General features: G+C 32.3%; 2 protein-coding genes across 2 annotated transcripts; one reads left to right on the forward strand and one right to left on the reverse strand.

Moving 5' to 3' along the window:
- Positions 1-111: 111 nt before the first annotated feature.
- On the reverse strand, positions 112-3,607 carry LOC139839427 (putative cyclic nucleotide-gated ion channel 8). The gene is made up of 6 exons (XM_071829491.1): positions 3,068-3,607; positions 2,308-2,520; positions 1,876-2,180; positions 1,593-1,704; positions 1,017-1,253; positions 112-822 (listed from the first exon to the last, which is right to left on the reverse strand). Exons 1-6 carry the CDS (start codon positions 3,605-3,607, stop codon positions 112-114), a joined length of 2,118 nt encoding a protein of 705 aa, XP_071685592.1.
- Positions 3,608-15,858: 12,251 nt separating this feature from the next.
- Positions 15,859-18,140, forward strand: LOC139839934 (putative receptor-like protein kinase At1g80870). Its single transcript, XM_071830149.1, has one exon. It carries the CDS (start codon positions 16,012-16,014, stop codon positions 17,938-17,940), a length of 1,929 nt encoding a protein of 642 aa, XP_071686250.1. The 5' UTR covers positions 15,859-16,011; the 3' UTR covers positions 17,941-18,140.
- Positions 18,141-18,738: the final 598 nt, after the last annotated feature.

Below are 18,738 nucleotides of genomic sequence, written 5' to 3' on the forward strand. Positions count from 1 at the left end.
AAAAACATCTCATACTGATTGTAGTGAAGAATATACATATTTCAAACCAGAGACACACCTCAGTTAACTTTAACTTGTACATATATATAACAAACAAACAAACTATTCATCTCAATCAACATTAAAATCAGGCTCTGAAGGCTTTTGAAGACTTATAAACCCTGTCGACACACCACGTTTCCTCTGCATTCGTTTCATAGCATTAGCAGCAAACCTTGATGCATACATTGTTGCACCAAATGACGATGCACGTCCTTTAATCAACGCACTTTCTTCATTAATCTCATCATCTTCATTGTCATCATCATAATCATTTTCTTCATCTTCTTCTTCTCGGTTAAGTTCTAGAAGCTTCCTTCTGGAATACCTCCTCCACGCAGCTTGTATAAAGCTCGCGGCCCACGTCCTCCATTGCTGCGAATAAAATCTAAACGTGTGTTGCACTTGTCGACTATGAAGTCTTCTGAACTGACTTGTAATAAATTTGACTTCATCTGCAATTAACGCAAAAGCTTCAACTTCTGTTAATGCTTTTACAGTTCGGGTTGATGGTGGTAAGTTAGATGCTGATTTTGGGTCTAGGGCCCACGTTAAAAGCTCTTCACCACAAAAATCGCCTTCTTTTAAGAAACCGCGATTGAAGAACCCGCTTCTGCCACCATCTGTTGTGACACTTTCTAATCTGCCACGGATGATGAACAGCATTTCGTCAACAGGGTCCCCTTCTCTTAATACGTATGTCGTTTCTGTGTACAGACTCGGCTTAAGACGCTCACATATAGCGTCTAGTAATCGTTCATCCATATTTGCAAACAGTGGCACCTGCACGGGTATAAACAGGATTAATCGTTTGATCCATATGGTAGGTAGATATGTAACATGTCTAAGTAGAGGTGGCAAAACGGGTGGGTTATACAGGCTTGATAATAGGTGAAATCAGATTAAAGTTGAGATGGGTCATTTCAAACAAAGGTGTTAAAAATGGTGTAATTTGCAAATGAGTAGTAGGTACATACCCTTTTAACTAAATTCAAACAAAGGTGTCTTTTAATATCCCTCCTGAGATCTTTTGGTAGACTCTGAACCAAACTCTCTTCATCCACACCTCTTGTTTCCAACCATTTGTATTGATCATATCGACGTACTCTTTCTTTTAGTTCTTGAGGAAGTAACCTATGATGCATCCATTGTTCCGAATCTCGCCTTTTTATCCTCATCTCCTCCAAACGAACCGAAAGTGATTGGAGATAAGTCTGTTGACAAAACAAATGTGTCTTGTTATGACTACAATATGGGCAGGTTTAACATATTTAAATTAGTCAACATGTCAAGTATGATCAATCAAATATATAATATAATATTATTGATTATTGATGATAATAATAATATAACTGTTGAATAAAATGACTTGGAAGATTTGATGTTCTAAAAGCTACAGTATGGAAGCTTGATTATATTCTGCCCTTCTGTCTAATTTCTTTGCTTTTACCATTAGACATGAATATAACTTGAATAAGCTCGTTTAATAAGTAAATGGGTCAATATTACTACCTGTAATATTTCGAATAAAGAAGTGAGAGTCACTTTCTTACCTGCATGTTGCCAATAAGAAGGGCAAATAAAATGAGCCCAGAAATTGCGATTATGATTGAGAATATTATCTCTTTAGCATAGGTGCTGGTTTCGAGTCCCTGGCCGAGTGTACTGCAGCAGTATCGTGTAAAATCAAAACTCGTAAGTACACATTTCACTTGTTTATAGATACAATGTAGCATTTGAGGCTCATTTATAAACAGAGTACAATTGTATCAGTTTTGTAATAATAATTTGATGCGTAACTTATTTGTTAAAAATTTAGAAAGTAAATTTACTTGCCTCAAGTTTCTTAAGCCCCACCACAAACAATAGCAGTATTTAGATATAAAATGTTCAGATGAATCAACTTGCGATTGCACCGCTTGTAAGTAAATCCCATAATCGAATTCTCCATACGCCTCGTTTTCAACACAGTGTTCATCGAGTGTCGTCTTACTAACTTCCGCCCAAGCTTTATACCCATCTGTTTTTTCATGTCCACAATACAGATACTCTATTTCACATTTACCTTCCTTTATACAAGCTTGCTCCCAACAAGAACTTTTACGTTCTACCGCTAACATATACCAGAACGCCCCAAAAATCTGTTAAAATAGCTTATATCATATAACTAGATTGCTCATATCATAACATCTTTCTTGAAAAGTAAGCTTAACTTAATCTTTATAAGTTTTCAAAAGTGATGTATTGACTGGGATCGATAAAACTTACGTGACCAGCAAGAACAAACCAAACTAAATAATACACTGCACCAGCCCAAGCTGTTTCAGTAATGACACCAACAGTCTTTTTAAGCTCTGAAAATAGCGGTAAGATACGAACGGATCTAGGAATGTATTGTACGATCACAATCCACAGTAAAATATTTTTTGTACCCAACACACCCGAACCATGCGACTGATGAAAAAACCTCCACACCACAATCTGCACAAAATCATCAAAAAATGTCAATTCGGTACCTCATTTGAAGAGTGTTAAAGATAAGCACCTTTTAATAACTCGTCCAAAACACCCTATAAAGTAAAGTTGTAAGGTTTTCCATGTTCGGGTTACTCGGGAAGGGCGAGTAATCTGACCTCATACTCTACTGTACGCAGCCCATTAGGAATACTATATGGCTGTTTCCAACCCTTCCATGGCCACCCCATCATGGAACACCCTTTAAAACGGAGAAAAAAATAACGCAAAGAGTAAATTACTTAGTTGGTCCTTGTCGACGGTCCTTTAATAAGAAACTTGTTACCTAGACGGTCGATTAATCAAATTAACGTTAATAATTTAAATGTTGATAATTTAGATTAAAGGACTATCTGGGCAACATGTTATAGATAAAGGACTATCTAGGTAATAAGTTTTTAAATAAAGGACTATCAACATAATTAATCAAGTTAAAAGGACCAACTCAGTAGTTTTGATATAACTATAAGGACTAACGAAGTAATTTACTCTAACACATATAACAGAGGTTAACCTGTGGTAAAGGTAGCACAGATAGAAGGTCAACTACAAAATAACGTTGCATATAACGCCTTGCTATTTGAGCAGGATCAATAACAAGTTCACCACGTCCGAAAACTCGAGATGACGGTGCAATATATGCTGTACGAAACTGGAGACCGATACGAACAAGGTAGAAAATATCAACTATAGTCCTCACAGTTGTAATTGAATGTGCTAAACTTTTGTGTATTTTTAAGCATCTTTCTTTATTATGATAAACAGGGATATAAAAGAACAAAGGATCTACATATACTGCAAGAATGCAAGATAACACCAAAAGCTTGTTCCATATCAAAAGATTCTTGTCTTGCGGATCGATTATTTTTTTCTCCGACACTTTCAGATCTTCGGAGAAAACTGCACGTGTGACTCCGGTTTTTAAACTTTGACCAAAATTTATTAGCCCTTCGGACCCTCGTCTCATTCCTAACTTTATCGACTTGGATGCAGTTGGACGAGGAGGAACAGTATTGTTCGCTCCTTCTATATTGAACCCACACCTCTTCATCATAACTGGTATTCGAAGAATATATACACAAATCTCAAATCCAGATCATACAACCGAATAATAATTGGGTGCCTATATATGTTGCTTTGTAACAACTGTCAAATACTTTTAGAATTTTCCAATCATCACAAACATGACATTCACAATCTTCAACTAGCCGAATATTCTGATTGACATCTATTAATTGTTTTCGAGATGTATCTAGGCGCTTATATTACACGATGATGAACGCCAAATTACAAACGTGAATATCACCTGATGAAACAAGAGAAGCAATAATGCAATCTCTTCAGCAGACAATCAACAATCCATGTTATTAATTAATCTGTATTATTAAATTACAAATAAAAATGAAGCTTTTTAGTCATTAATTCAGCTGAAAATACACTATTGTAATAATATGAAAAATCATGTAACAGCTAGAAATTTACCTGAATCATATGACAGGATTTAAAATGGGGATGTATCTCTAAATCACGCAAGAAAATGTATATTCTGTAGATGAAGAAATTCGCCAAGTTCATGTAACAGCGGGACGAAAATTGAGAATAAAAAATTAGCAAAATTAGCAACGTTGCACAGATTTAACATTTTTAGATCAAAATGGAGGAATTCATTTACCTTTAAGATTATCTGTTTATTGTGTTCAGAAGGGATCGAAATCAAAACGAAACTAGGGTTTCACACGCGTGAGATGCAGATGAGAGTTTATTTTGGGGAAATAATTTGGCGCGTAAAAAAGGGGGAAATTGCTGACAGAAAATATCAAGAGGTGTTAACGGGAGTATTTCCCGCTAAATATGGTTAGCCGTTGGTTAATATCTTTATATCTCAATTTATTTATAGGGTAATAAAAATGGATTTTGCTTACGATTAAATAACATGGTATAGATTTTATATACTTCAATACCTAATTTGAGCTTGTAAGTGATAAATTAAATATAAAAAATTAAGAAGTATTAGGTTCGAATCATGTCTATAACAAATATTTAGTGGTGGTCGGGGATGAGTTGAAAACAGCCACGGAGTAATCCTACTAGTCTGCGTACACCAGAATATGTGGTCGGATTACTTGCCCTTCCAGGTAGCCAAAACAAAAAAAACACCTTATAACTTTTACCTTTTTACCTTTTTCTATTAATTAATTGAGGATTCACAATAAGAAGAAATTGTTGTGTTTCTAAACTTTATTATCATGTATGGTTGAAAACATTTAGAGTTGTTATTAAATTGTTTTTATGCAATAATAGTAGTATATTTGTAAGTTAGATTGTACTTTTTTTCATAGAATAAAGTAGTTATTTAGAATGTACAATTAAAACTTATATGTATAAATTTTTAAATGACAACTTTCAGAGTTGTTATTAACATTGTCTTTTTTCATCACCAATCATACGCATTTTTTTGGTGAGATTGGGAGTAAAATTTACAAACCGCACCATCTTTGAAATATTTAAATACGCTAGAAACAAGTCTAAAGTTTTGTTAGTTTTAATATAAATAAATAAATAGTTTTTTTTATTAAATATAAACAATATAAAAATTAAAAAGAAGCTCCTTCATTGTTTTGATACTTAGCATGACTTGAAAAGCATAACATTTCCTCATGTACTAATTACCAGTGTGATGTAAAAGTCGGCCGATTTGACTAACACATTGGTCGACGCGTCATTTTTTAGGCATGGTCCATGCGTCGTGGCTAAAAAACGGTCAACAGTAAAAAGTCGGTCAAAGTCGAAAAAAGTCACAAATTCGGAAAAGTCAGTCAAATTCGGTCAAAGTCGGTCAAAGGTGGTCAAAGTCGGTCAAAGTAAAAAAGTATTATATTGTTAATTGTTCATGTTTATTGTAAATATAATTAATATTTTAAGATTCGATTTCTCTATAATATTATATATTATACGAGTATATAATAGATATATATTTAATAAAACTATTTTAAAAAGTCAATGTTGATCAACGTCCAACACGTCCCCGTCTCGACCGACTCGTCCTGTCAAGATCTCGACCGACACGTCTGCGACTTATGTGTTTTACAACCTTGGTAATTATCATAGAAGTTTTATTGTTTACACCGGTAGGTCTTTTTACAATTTCTCCTTTTTTTTCCTCTTTTTACTAAGTCGTTGACATCATCATGATGTCATCTATACTAAAAAAAATTTCCTTTTTTTTCCTCAACGAGATGAGATCCATATTTAACTAGTTGCTTCAAAATATCAGCTTATCGAAATTACCATGTCACTTTAGCTTAATGATACCATTCTCTCATCTCCAGATAATGGTTAGAGTACGGACATATGACGTATTTGAGACATGGTACATTACATATGTAGTTTGGTTCGCAATTGTGTGACAAGTGTGGTGGGCGTTTTGATATTCATCATCTTTTTTTTTTTTTATTACTCCGTAATTTTTGTTTATTTTTTATTAGTGATATGCGTTGTTACGGAGTACCTATTAATGTTTGAGTTACTAGAAAATAAATGGCATGTTGTAAAGATATCAAACCACATTTGGTTATATTTTTTAAAAAAATAAGCTTTTGTTTGCATAGTATGTTGTATATGTTGTATTTGGTTATAACTATTAGGCTATAATTATTGGTACGAGTCAAGAACTCAAGTCCGATTGTGAGATTTTGTTGGGAAGTTATCCCACATCGATCATGGATAAAAACAAATATATGCATATAAGTCAAAGGGGAAGTCTCTCTATCACCAATTGGTTTTAGAAAATGTGTTTTTTTTTTCAAAATGCCATTACATAAATGCAATATCTATTCCGTATATGCAATCGCAAACACCCTCGATATCATACAAAAATAACGAATGCTAGATGTTTAAATATAAAACCTTAGTTATTATAAGTGGATATTGGAGTAAATGGTAAACATATCTATGAAGCATTTTGCGTCGGTATGTTTTAGCAATAATAGAGTTTGATTATGATTCAAATCTCATTTTGGATACACATAATGATATAAATTACCTTTTAATTGGTCCTTTTGTGTACTAGTAGTAGCTTTCATGCAAAATTAAAGAAGCTTTATAGAAAGTATATAAGGAGCCATGGTGTTGGCTTTAATGGAGTTCCTTTTCTTTGCCAATCTAATTAACCTAAAAGTATATAATGTGCCAAAACTTTTTCTTGATGATTTTGAAAACAATATGATTAAGAAACAAATCAATCATACTCATAAGCCAAATCAAAAAGGCTAACCATAAAAAGGAAGTGATGAATTATGCTTTTAGATCTCATTTCTGGTATATTCACCCATTTACTAAAGGCATGTGAGTAAAATAATAGGTGCACGCAAGTATAACCTTCTTTGTCTCAAAGTTTTAGTTTTGACCTCCAAAAATATTCAAAAACACCAATATGGAGCGATAATGATGATGCAAAAATTAATACGTAGTAGTTAATAGTGTAATTAACAGAGAATTTTTTTAAACTTGCTATTGAAGTAGTCTTTAACACACATAAAATATTTTACATATTGATAGATTATTAATTTTATAGTTTTAGATATTCAATTGTACAATACGATTTTACGAATTTACATGTTACGACAACTTTAAATGATACACTCACTTTTTAATAATAATAATAATCTTGACAAAAAAAACTTATAATAAAGAATCTTTTGTCAAACATCTATTGATATTGATATTTTCATACAAAACGGAGAGTAAAATATAAACCCTACCATGTTGTTTTGTTAGCTACTTCCAAAGCATATAGAAAGTAGCCTTACGATCGATCTATACATGTACTTGTTAGTCGGCCCTTTTGAAATATTGTACTCCGTATCAATTTCGGATATATACTTTTTAAAGATAACCAGACGTAAGGATGACAATGAATCGGATATAGATCGGGTAATGACGTATTCATATCCATTTAAATTATGTTTATCCATATCCATATTCATTTAATTTCACTTCATCCACTCATATCCATATCCACTGTATTAAGCGGGTTAATGAATATCCATTGAATATATTAAAAAAAATATTATAATATTTTCTAATATGCGATCAAAACAAAAACGTGATATAACAAAAATAAATATAACATGACATAATTAAAATCTATCCACAATTGATAATGTGTAATTTTTGTCGAAGATGAAATACAATTTGTTAAATTCAATATTGAATATAGATTATGAAAAATTCAATATGTAATACGGAGTATGTATGTTTATTTGTTAGATATACACATTTTATGTTAGGAATTGTAGGACCCAACAAACGTGTGATTTAAACTAATCACACACTCACGAATGATAAACGAAGTAGCCAAAGCAAGAACGATAAATAAAAGCATAATAACGACACTAGATTTAACGTGGTTATATTCCAACTCCAGAACGCAGAGAAGAGTGTACTCCACGAGCACAAACTAGAGATTTTTGAAATAATTTTCGTGCATACATTACAATAAGGTCAGGGTTACATTATATAGGTAAAACTAAATAGGGAAACAATCTAAACCGACTTACTGGCCAAGCTAGGCTCGCAACTGCGAGATCTTCCCAGAAACTTCCAGAATTTACTTTTCGACCAAGTCTTTCACGTTCTTGACCTTCAAGCTAAAGAACTTTCCTAAAGTAATATATTTGCTCCATAAGTTAAACTTGACTCCCAAGACACCCGATTTCCTTATGGTGAGTGTATTTATAAGGTCGAAAGCAACTTGTAAATCTAATGGTGAGTGTATTTATAATAGTAAATATGTAAGCATATATCTATATTTATGTATTTATATATGTATTTCGGGTGTTAATGGATATATAAATGGATGAAGCTTTTTATCCATGTTCATATCCATATATATTTGTGTTCATCCATATCTGTATCCATTTAAATTCATCTATATCCATCACGAAGCGGATGCATCGGGTGGATATTCAGTGGATCAGGTGCCTATTGCCATCCCTAGCAAGACCCACACAAAGTGATAGAATTCTTATAAAATTGATTAAAGATATGCCTTTCAAGTCGTATCAAATAAATCATAATTTAAGGGGTGTTTGGATATGCGTTTTCAAAATTGATTATGCGTTTGACATAATCATAATAAAAAAGTCAGCGGTTGCAAAACGTGTTATAGATAAATATACACTTTTACATATTAATTCTCGCTATATATTTTATATAATCAAAAATTATGTCTTTTACATCTTTTTCCGATGATCAATGTACTTTACTTTTGCTTGATATATTAAACGACGATGATATATCGAGCGACATACGAACAATTCAAACACACAACGTTATATACAATGTGAACATCGTGTTGCACATAGACGTCTATTTGATAAATGTAATGACCCGAAAATTTGCGACTAAATTTAAACTTAATCTTTAAAGGATTAATGATTTCGACACGATAAACAAAGTCTGTAAAACTGAATCTCAAAATTTTTGAACTATTCAAGTACCCTTCGATTTTCTCAACGATTCGCGAACAATTATATGTAAATAGATACATATATATACTATAACTTGAAAACGTAACAAAGTTTTCATTGCATAATACCGTACATTAAACTTATTGGTTTATATATCTAATTGAATATATATGATTTCAAGTTATTTAGTAAACGATAGTAACATTCGATTATTGATTTGATTGATATTTAGATAAGTTAACTAAAACGTTTAAGATGAACCAGTAAAACACTAATTTGATAAAGTATTTTCAAATTGCTACAGTACCCAAAATGCTACAGTATTTTCGAAAATCACTATTTGCTACAGTAAAATTGACTTTGCTACAGTGAATTGCTACCGTAAAAATTGACTTTGCTACAGTAACTTTGCTACAGTAAACCACTATTTTAAAAATGTATTTTAACAAATAGTGAGACGATGATTTATAGAAGTAAATGACCAAAATACTCGAAAGTTTAAGATATACTTTGAGTGGTATAGTTTAGGAATAATTTAAAGCTATATTTTAACAAAGGTACGAGTCACGAAATGTAAAATGCAAGTTTTCTCAGCGTACGAAAGGACATTCGAGAAACCGGAACCGGGACATAAGTCAAGTAACAACGTACGACTTATCGGAACAAAAGTTACAAGTTAACTATGCACGTAAATATAATATAATATATAAATAATTATATAAATTAAATATAATATATATTATATTTAAATATGTCGACAAACTAAAATACAAAACAATGTGAGCTGTCCCTGGTCCTCATGCGAGTCGCATGGCCAGAAGGCCATTTCCATGCGAGTCGCATGACTCCAGATTTCAGGCCAGGTTCTATAAATTGCAGTTTTTGGCTCGAGATAATCACACACATACACAAATATAGATATACTCCGTAATATTATTTATTATTATTATTATTATTATTATTATTATTATTATTATTATTATTAATAAGATTATTATTAATCTTATTATTTTTATTATTAATGTTATTATTTTTGCGATACAAAAATAATAATGTACATAAAATATTACGACGGAGTGCTGTCCAAGTAATTTTCAAAACGTGTTTCCAAGCGAGCTAGAGCTAAGGAAAATATGGGTTATTGCCAAGGAAATTATGGGTAATGTTCGAGGGTATTTTTGTGAATCAAACCTCGTGTTTATCATCTCCGATGCGTCTACGTGCTTTTCTACAATATTGTATATCAATATTAAATAGTGAGTTTCATGAGATCCCTTTTTCTCTTTACATTTTTGGGCTGAGAATACATGCAATGCTTTTATATCTGTTTTACTAAATGGATACAAATACTAAAACTGATTTTGTGTGAGTTCATATGATCCCTTTTTCAAATTATATTTTTGGGACTGAGAATACATGCGCTGTTTTACTAAATGGATACAAATACTAAAACTGATTTTGTGTGAGTTTCATATGATCCCTTTTTCTCTTTACATTTTTGGGCTGAGAATACATGCAATGCTTTTATATCTGTTTTACTAAATGGATACAAATACTAAAACTGATTTTGTGTGAGTTCATTTGATTCCCTTTTACTCTTTATATTTTTGGGACTGAGAATACATGCGCTATTTTTACAACTGCTTTATTAAATGCTTTTGAAATATATTTTTAACTGCGAATACATGCAAATGTTTTATTAACCGATATACAATATTTATATGCGTGAGTTTCATATGATCCCTTTTTCAAACTATATTTTTGGGCTGAGAATACATGCGCAGTATTATAAACTGTTTTACTATATGGATACAAATACTAAAACTGATTTTGTGTGAGTTTCATTTGCTCCCTTTTTAATTGCTTTTGCAATATATATTTTTGGGCTGGGAATACATGCACTTTATTTTAAACGCAATGGATACAAGTACATACTAAATTCTACACTGAGTTTGAACCGAAAATCCCTTAGCTTTGGTAACTAGTAACTGCCAATTATAAGAACTGGTGGGCGCGAGTAGTAGTATATGGATCCATAGGGCTTGACATCCCCGTCTGAGCTAGAGCGCTAGCCTTTTAACGGACGTATGCTATTTGAGAAGCGTACACGTTGGTTTGCGTGTATTATTAAGATGATTATACAAAGGGTACAAATTATATAAGCGTTAAAGTTTAGTTACCAGGGTGCTCTGTTATGTAGAATCTATTGATAAACGTTTATGGATTAAACAACTGAAATCTTGTGATCCACCTTTATATACAGATTATGAGCAACATTAAAACTATGAACTCACCAACCTTTGTGTTGACACTTGTTAGCATGTTTATTCTCAGGTTTCCTAGAAGTCTTCCGCTGTTTGCTTAGATGTTAAACAAGCTATGTGCATGGAGTCTTGCGTGACATATTTTTCAAGGAGACGTTGCATTTACCAAATCATCACCATGTATCTTATTTTGACTGCATTGTCAACAGAAATGATGTTGTAAACTATTATTTATGGTGATTGTCTATATGTAGAAATCATCAGATGTCGAAAACCTTTGATTTAAATATTCATTTATGGTGTGCCTTTTCAAAAGAATGCAATGTTTACAAAACGTATCATATAGAGGTCAAATACCTCGCAATGAAATCAATGAATGACGTGTTCGTCCATATGGATTTGGAGCGATCGTCACAATAAATATTGTTGAAGATCCAAAATATCACAATGAGAATTTCAAATGACGGCCAACATATATTTCTCAGAAATATGGAAGGCAAGTAATGCATAACGTTCTTACATTTCAAAGAAACAAGTGGTTGCCCGCAAGGATGTTGTGGAATTTTTGTATTGTACAGGGTCGTTGACATATACTGCGCAACAACCGACAAGGGCTTACAATGTCAATGCTATTCAATGACTAATGAAAATGATTGGTGTTCTTAACGAGTTTATAATATGCAAACTATTTGGATCAAGATGTGTTAAACATACAAAAGTAATAGGTGATAGGAGTGTACACGAAACTTACGATCTGACTTGGTGGAACATCTTTGAGCTAATCTTGAAATGTAGTGATTGTAATTTTTTAATCAATCACACACACACACACTCACACTCGTGTGCATGCGCGCAACACACACACGCGCGCACGCACGCGCGCGCGCGCGCGCCCACACACACACACACACACACACACACACATATATATATATATATATATATATATATATATATATATATATATATATATATATATATATATATATATGTTATTAGTTTATTCAACGTATTGTAATTTTTTAATTAATGTAATTTTATTTTATTTTTTTATATATTTTTAATTTAATTTAAATTTGATAATTATAAAAACTTTAAAAATGAATTAAATTAAAATTAGACACTGAATTAGACGTTAAACCACTTTTCAATTTTCCACTTAAAATCTCTTTTAAGTGTGTTCTTAGACAATGAAGTAGACACTAAGTTATACCATCATGACTCTTAGTTGTTGTTTGTTTTGCTGGCTGCAGACCTTATTATGTCTTATGTCTGCGCGTTCGTAGACGTTTTGACTGCAGACAGTTTGTTTTTCTGAAGACATAAGATAAAATTATGTCTTATTATGTCTGCAGCCTCGCAGACTTAGGAATGTGCTTCTAAGTGCTGCAGACAGAATTAAGTTATGTTGCAGACCTAAAAACAAACAGTCTTCATTATTCAGCATACAGACCTTCAGTCTACATCTTTTTTACAGACATGGTCCGCAGATCTTCAGACAAAAAACATCTTAAAAAACAAACAAAACCTTATTGTTGTTATAAAAAAGAGAAAAACCAACTAGTTGCGATATAATAGTAACTACAAGATTAAGATACCTAGACGTTAATAATAATAATAATAATAATAATAATAATAATAATAATACAATGAAATAATGTAATAAGAAAATAAACCATCTCCATTCATCCGGTGGATATCAACCTTTTCTGGGTGTCCGGATGTTACGAGTTCAAGCTTCAATTCGTAATTTTTTGTAATGAAATTTACTTTACAACTGGTTATGAAGTCTCAGGGGTTTTTTCTTGCAAATTGTGAGTTATCTCCATATTTAACAAGGTTTTTTCAGGGAGTTTTCTGATTTCTCATAACGGGTGTAGGAAGTGATATGACATGTGATTTTTTGGATGTGATCAGGTGGGTGACTAATGACCGCCGTAAACGAGTTTAATACCGCCATTTAGAAAATGTATATAATAAGAAAATAATAATCTTGTGTTGTCGCTTATGTGGTAGTGATTTGCCTCTCTTAGCGAGAGATTAGGAGCTTGACTCCTGTGGGGTGCAGCATTGCCCACAAGGTTGACCTTTTACCTTTGAATTCCATGCATGGGTTCCTTCCGCACATGGCGCTGCGGGGGCAGTGAGGGAGGGGGTTTTACTGCACATGTCCTCGGATTTGGTCGGGTTTTCTCCTGGGCAGTAGTTAGGGGCAGGTTATGCAACTGCGTGAGATGAACGTGAGTACTTATATCCCCGTGTTGTACTGCTGTTCAAATATAATAATTAGTAAGAAAATAATAATATTTTAATTTTAGTATTTAAAAATATATAAGAAATATAATATCATTGTTGGAAGGGGGATGATTCTCACACACACTTTTTTGATCCTCACACACCAATTTAAAGAAATAGAGTATTATTAGAAGAGTAAAAGGTTAAAATAGATGTGTGAGGATCAAAAAAGGGTGTGTTAGAATCATCCCCCTTGGAAACATAATAATGAGAGAATTTGTATGATGTAGAAAAAGCACTACCACCACTTTAAAAAGGATCCCATGAAACTATTTTTTATAAAGACAAAATAGTCCTTCAAACTTTTTTGATAACACCAATTCAGGAAGAAGAAAAAAAGAATATTATAAGCCAGTGACCCTCTTTGTTTGCATAATGACGGTATGATTTTAGTTTCGTTCAGTAGTAGGAGTAATATAATACTAGTACTAGTATAATGCATGTCCATATAGTCCTATTTTTTTACAAGCCAGGCAAAATTTATTAGAGAATGAGGAGTGATAATTGCGTCACGAATAATGTTTCGAGGTTAGAAGATATTTTGTTTATTTGATAATTATTAAATATTAAATTAATTAATTTAAAGAATTGAAATGAAATAGAATACATTCATTCTTTCATTAGCATTTGAAGAAGATTGCAACTCCTAAAGATGCATAGATAAAATGCGTTTTTTTAAAAAACTTATAAAATAATCAAACTTCATCTTTTATAAACCCCAAGTTGACATGAATATTGTCTTATTGTATTTCGATCACATACTTGTTATAAGAGTATAAGACAACTTGCCAAATCATGAACCATTTACGAAAGACCCGTTTGACACCGAGTTTAAAAATCAAGATTCACTTAAGAGTAGGGAAGATAGTACTAGTTCTAGCACAGAGACACAAAAAGTAATTAACCAATAAGATAAGATAAGATTAAATAATAATATAATATAATAATAATAATAATAATAATAATAAGAAGTTAAATGACACAATTAAACACAACAGTACGTATTAGAGCTTCGATGATGAAGCATTCACTATAAAGAGCTTCAAAGATCAAAGATGAAGTTTAAACTTTAAATTTACAATGAATAGTTGTAATCATCACAAAATAATACTAGTGCATTAGGGTGGGGTCTTATGATCTTAATAATATGAAAAAAAAATATACTATGTATTTTTCAATTTGTAATGACTATAAGACATCATTAAAATTAGAGGAATATTCATTTGAGTCCATAAATTAAGTTGAGATTCAAGAGACCAATGAGAGCGCGACATGTGTCGCGAAAATCACATGTGATTGGAAAAAAAAATTCAAAAATTTTTTTTTGAAAAAAAAACTTTTTGAATTTTTTTTTCGAAATTTTTTAAAAAAAAATTTTTTTAAAATTTTTTTTTTTACAATCACATGTGATTTACCTGCACAATCACATGTGATTGAATTGTACAATCACATGTGATTGGATTTGCCATGCATAATCACATGTGATTGGGTTTACAATCACATGTGATTGACATGCATAATCACATATGATTTTTTTTTTTTTAAATTTTAAAAAAAAAAATTCGGAAAAAAAATTCAAAAAAAAAAATTTTCAAAAAAAAAAATTTGAAAAAAAAAATTTTCGATTTTTTTTTTTCAATCACATGTGATTTTCGCGCCACATGTCGCGTTCTCATTGGTTCCTTTGTTTTCAAGCAAATTTATGGATGCAAGTGATTACAACTCATTAAAATTAACTACTACTACGTATATGACTTTATATATTTTTAAAATTTATGATTTTTTTGGAAATAAATAACCATTAAAGTGCTTTTTAATTATAATTAGTTTTGAAATTTATTTTAAAACCCTACTGATTTTTCATTCTGGATTCACAAGTGCCGTATGGTGATTGATGTTCAAAATTTTTCCACAAAATCTTAAGATTCAAATCTCATTAGTATATTACGGAGTACATTTTAAAGAGACTTGTCAAAAAATGTTATTCGAATTCATGAAAAGTGATGTTTTCAATGTTAAAAAAAAAAAAAAAAAAAAAATTCTGCTCAATGCCTCAATTGTAGTAACAATCAAACAAAAGGACGTGTAAAACATGAATAAATTATAAATATAAATTTTAGTAAACATAAAAGGTAAAATTCACAATAAAATAAACCGCTGATACTGCAATCCACCTGTCACTATATTCCCTCCATTTTCCTTCATCTCTCCCAGAAAGTCATTATCTTTACCTGCAAATTCTTTCTCTTTAGTCAAAAGCCATACTGCCTAATGGCCCCCTTTTAATCTCCCCCACACCAATCCACCTTTTTCTTCAATCCAATTTAAATTAAATTAAATTAAACTTCTCATCATTTTATTCCATAAATAAATTTCCAAATGATAAACACCTACAAATCCTTATTCACACAAAATCTGCCCAACAAAAGATGCCTTCAAGACAACTTTCTTCTTTCACTCATCAACAATCAACAAAGCATAAAACAACTTTCATTTTCATTATAATCACAATCTTCTCTTCACTAATTGTAATTTTTGGTATCATTTACTTAATTTACTACGTATGGTACTCGTTAATCCACCGAACACGTACCAGTCCACTCGATTCGTGTCCAATTTTCTTAAAACTACGTCGTTTTACTTATAAAGAACTCGACTCCGCTACTAATAACTTCCATCCCGATAATTACATCGGTAAAGGCGGTTCCGGTACCGTCTACCGCGGTATTCTAAAAACCGGTAAACTCGTTGCGGTTAAACTACTCGATAACGATTCGGTAGAAGCCGAACGTGAATTCCAAAACGAACTGCGAATTCTCGGCGGATTGGAATCGCAATTCGTCGTTTCGTTGCTAGGTTATTGTGTTCATAAACGTAAACGTTTGGTTGTTTATGAGTACATGCCTAATAAAAGCTTACAGGAATTGCTGTTTTCGGTTCGTGGATTGGAATGGGAGAGACGATTCGAGATCATTCTAGATGTTTCTAGAGCACTCGAGTTTTTACATTGCGAGTGTGATCCTCCCGTAATTCACGGAGATATAAAACCTAGTAATGTTTTACTCGATGCCGAATTCAGAGCGAAAGTTTCGGATTTCGGACTATCCAGATTGAAAATTGAATCCGAATTTGAAGCGGATCTGTTCAGTCAGGATTTATCTGGAGCTCTGGTAGCGGGTGCGATTGAATCACCTGCTATTGGGACTCCAGCTGAAATGAGTAGTAATAATGAGGTAGATTTTGCACTTGCTTTACAAGCTTCATCATCTTCAACTCCTATTAATAGTAAGGTTGTGTGTAAAAAATTAGGGTTAGGGTTTGGGACTGAAAAAGGGAAGGATATTTCAGACGATTGGGAGAACGATAAGTTTAGCGGTTATGATGATGATTTAAGTCGAAATTTTGATGGTGATCGTGTTAGAGAACGAAATTTGATTGGTTCTGATGATCATAAAGTTGGTAAGAAACAATGGGGGAAAGATTGGTGGTGGAAGCAAGAAGGGAGTGGTGAGCTTTGTTCGAAAGATTACGTTCGGGAATGGATCGGGAGTCAGATTTGTCCATCGGCGAATGCAGATTGGGACGACGATAAGAACTCTCAAAAACCCGATTTGAGTAATAATGTGAACGAGAACGTGAATAAAGTGTCCGATGAACGAAGCGAGTGGAAGCAACATCGGAAAATGCAGGAATGGTGGAAAGAAGAACACCTAGACGAGCTTGCGAAAAAGAAAGTTGAAACGAAAGGTAAACGGAGATTCAAGATCAAGATCTTTAAAAGAAGACGAAAAGTGAAGCACGAGGATCACAAAACAGAGTTTAGTTTTCGAAAGAATTCAAAAGAAAACGTCGAAATGAATGGGGGTGACGTTTTTAGTCGGGAGTTAAGTAGTACGACGAGTATGAGGGGGACACTATGTTATGTAGCACCCGAGTACGGTGCTTGTGGTTACTTAATGGAAAAGGCGGATATTTACAGTTTTGGTGTTTTGATTCTTGTTATTGTTTCGGGTCGAAGACCATTACATGTTTTGGCTTCGCCTATGAAGCTTGAAAAGGCGAATTTGATAAGTTGGTGTCGACAATTGGCTCATGGCGGCGATTTGTTGGAACTCGTTGATGAAAGATTGAAAAACGAGTACAATAAAGCGCAAGCGAGTTTGTGTGTGAATTTGGCTCTTGCTTGTTTACAAAAGATGCCGGAGTTGAGGCCGGATATCGGGGATATTGTTAAGGTTTTGAAAGGGGAAATGGAACTACCGGTTGTTCCGTTCGAGTTTTCTCCCTCTCCTCCTTCGAAATTGATCGGGAGATCGGGATCGAGATCGAAAAGGAAGAACAAGAGTAATGTAGATTGAAATTTGTTTAGATTTTAAGTGTTGATATTAAGTTTTATATCTATCTAACGGATAAGTTACAAAAGAAATGTTGATAGATGGATTAAAATTGTATTTGTATATGATTATTTATTAGTTATGAGTTTTTTTGACAGATTATATGCTCACGGGGATCATTTTTCTGTATACCTATTGTTTATTTTGTTTTGTCTTTTGGTTTTATTTGTTGGTTTGGAGAACTGTGGATAGGAAGTTCACCACTTTGTTATAGCTTTTGAATTTTTAATTCATGTGGGATAAAAGAGTGAGATAAAGCTAGTGTTACTGTAATTACTCATATAAAATATATATATGCAGTTAAATCATACAACAGTATTTTTTGTGATAATTTTGACTTTTTCTTTGATGTTAAAGAAGAAGAAGATATGTTTAATGTGCGATATTTGAACCTCTAATGTTAATATTGGAAGTGGTTTATGATAGATTCATTTATATTGTTTTATAATATAATATAATAAATATAAATATACAAACAAAAGTGTGTACATAAAGTATTTTTATTATATTATATTAAAAGTGATGGAATGTTTTTGCTATAATAAATAGACATTTTTTTGATCGATTATTTGTTCATGGGACCATTTTCCTATACTTATGTTAACTTTGTTTGGCATTCTGATTTTTGTTGTTGCTTTTGACAATTGTCTACTTTGTAAATCAAAACGTTCCAATCCATTTTGTGATAACTTTAATTATAAAAAAAGTGATGGGATTTAAACTTGTTATTGTTATAAAAGTCAGAAAAAGTGTCTGCCAATT

Source organism: Rutidosis leptorrhynchoides, chromosome 4, assembly GCF_046630445.1.
Source record: "Rutidosis leptorrhynchoides isolate AG116_Rl617_1_P2 chromosome 4, CSIRO_AGI_Rlap_v1, whole genome shotgun sequence".
In the NCBI taxonomy this organism is placed as follows: domain Eukaryota; kingdom Viridiplantae; phylum Streptophyta; class Magnoliopsida; order Asterales; family Asteraceae; genus Rutidosis; species Rutidosis leptorrhynchoides.

Excerpts from the sequence above, each read along its gene's own strand:
- LOC139839427 (XM_071829491.1), bottom strand. The coding sequence starts at position 3,607 with ATGATGAAGAGGTGTGGGTTCAATATAGAAGGAGCGAACAATACTGTT. Across the intron at positions 2,521-3,067 it reads CTGTGCTACCTTTACCACAG|ATTGTGGTGTGGAGGTTTTT; the intron begins GTTAACCTCTGT and ends GATTTTGTGCAG. Across the intron at positions 1,254-1,592 it reads TTCTTATTGGCAACATGCAG|ACTTATCTCCAATCACTTTC; the intron begins GTAAGAAAGTGA and ends TTTTGTCAACAG.
- LOC139839934 (XM_071830149.1), top strand. The coding sequence starts at position 16,012 with ATGCCTTCAAGACAACTTTCTTCTTTCACTCATCAACAATCAACAAAG.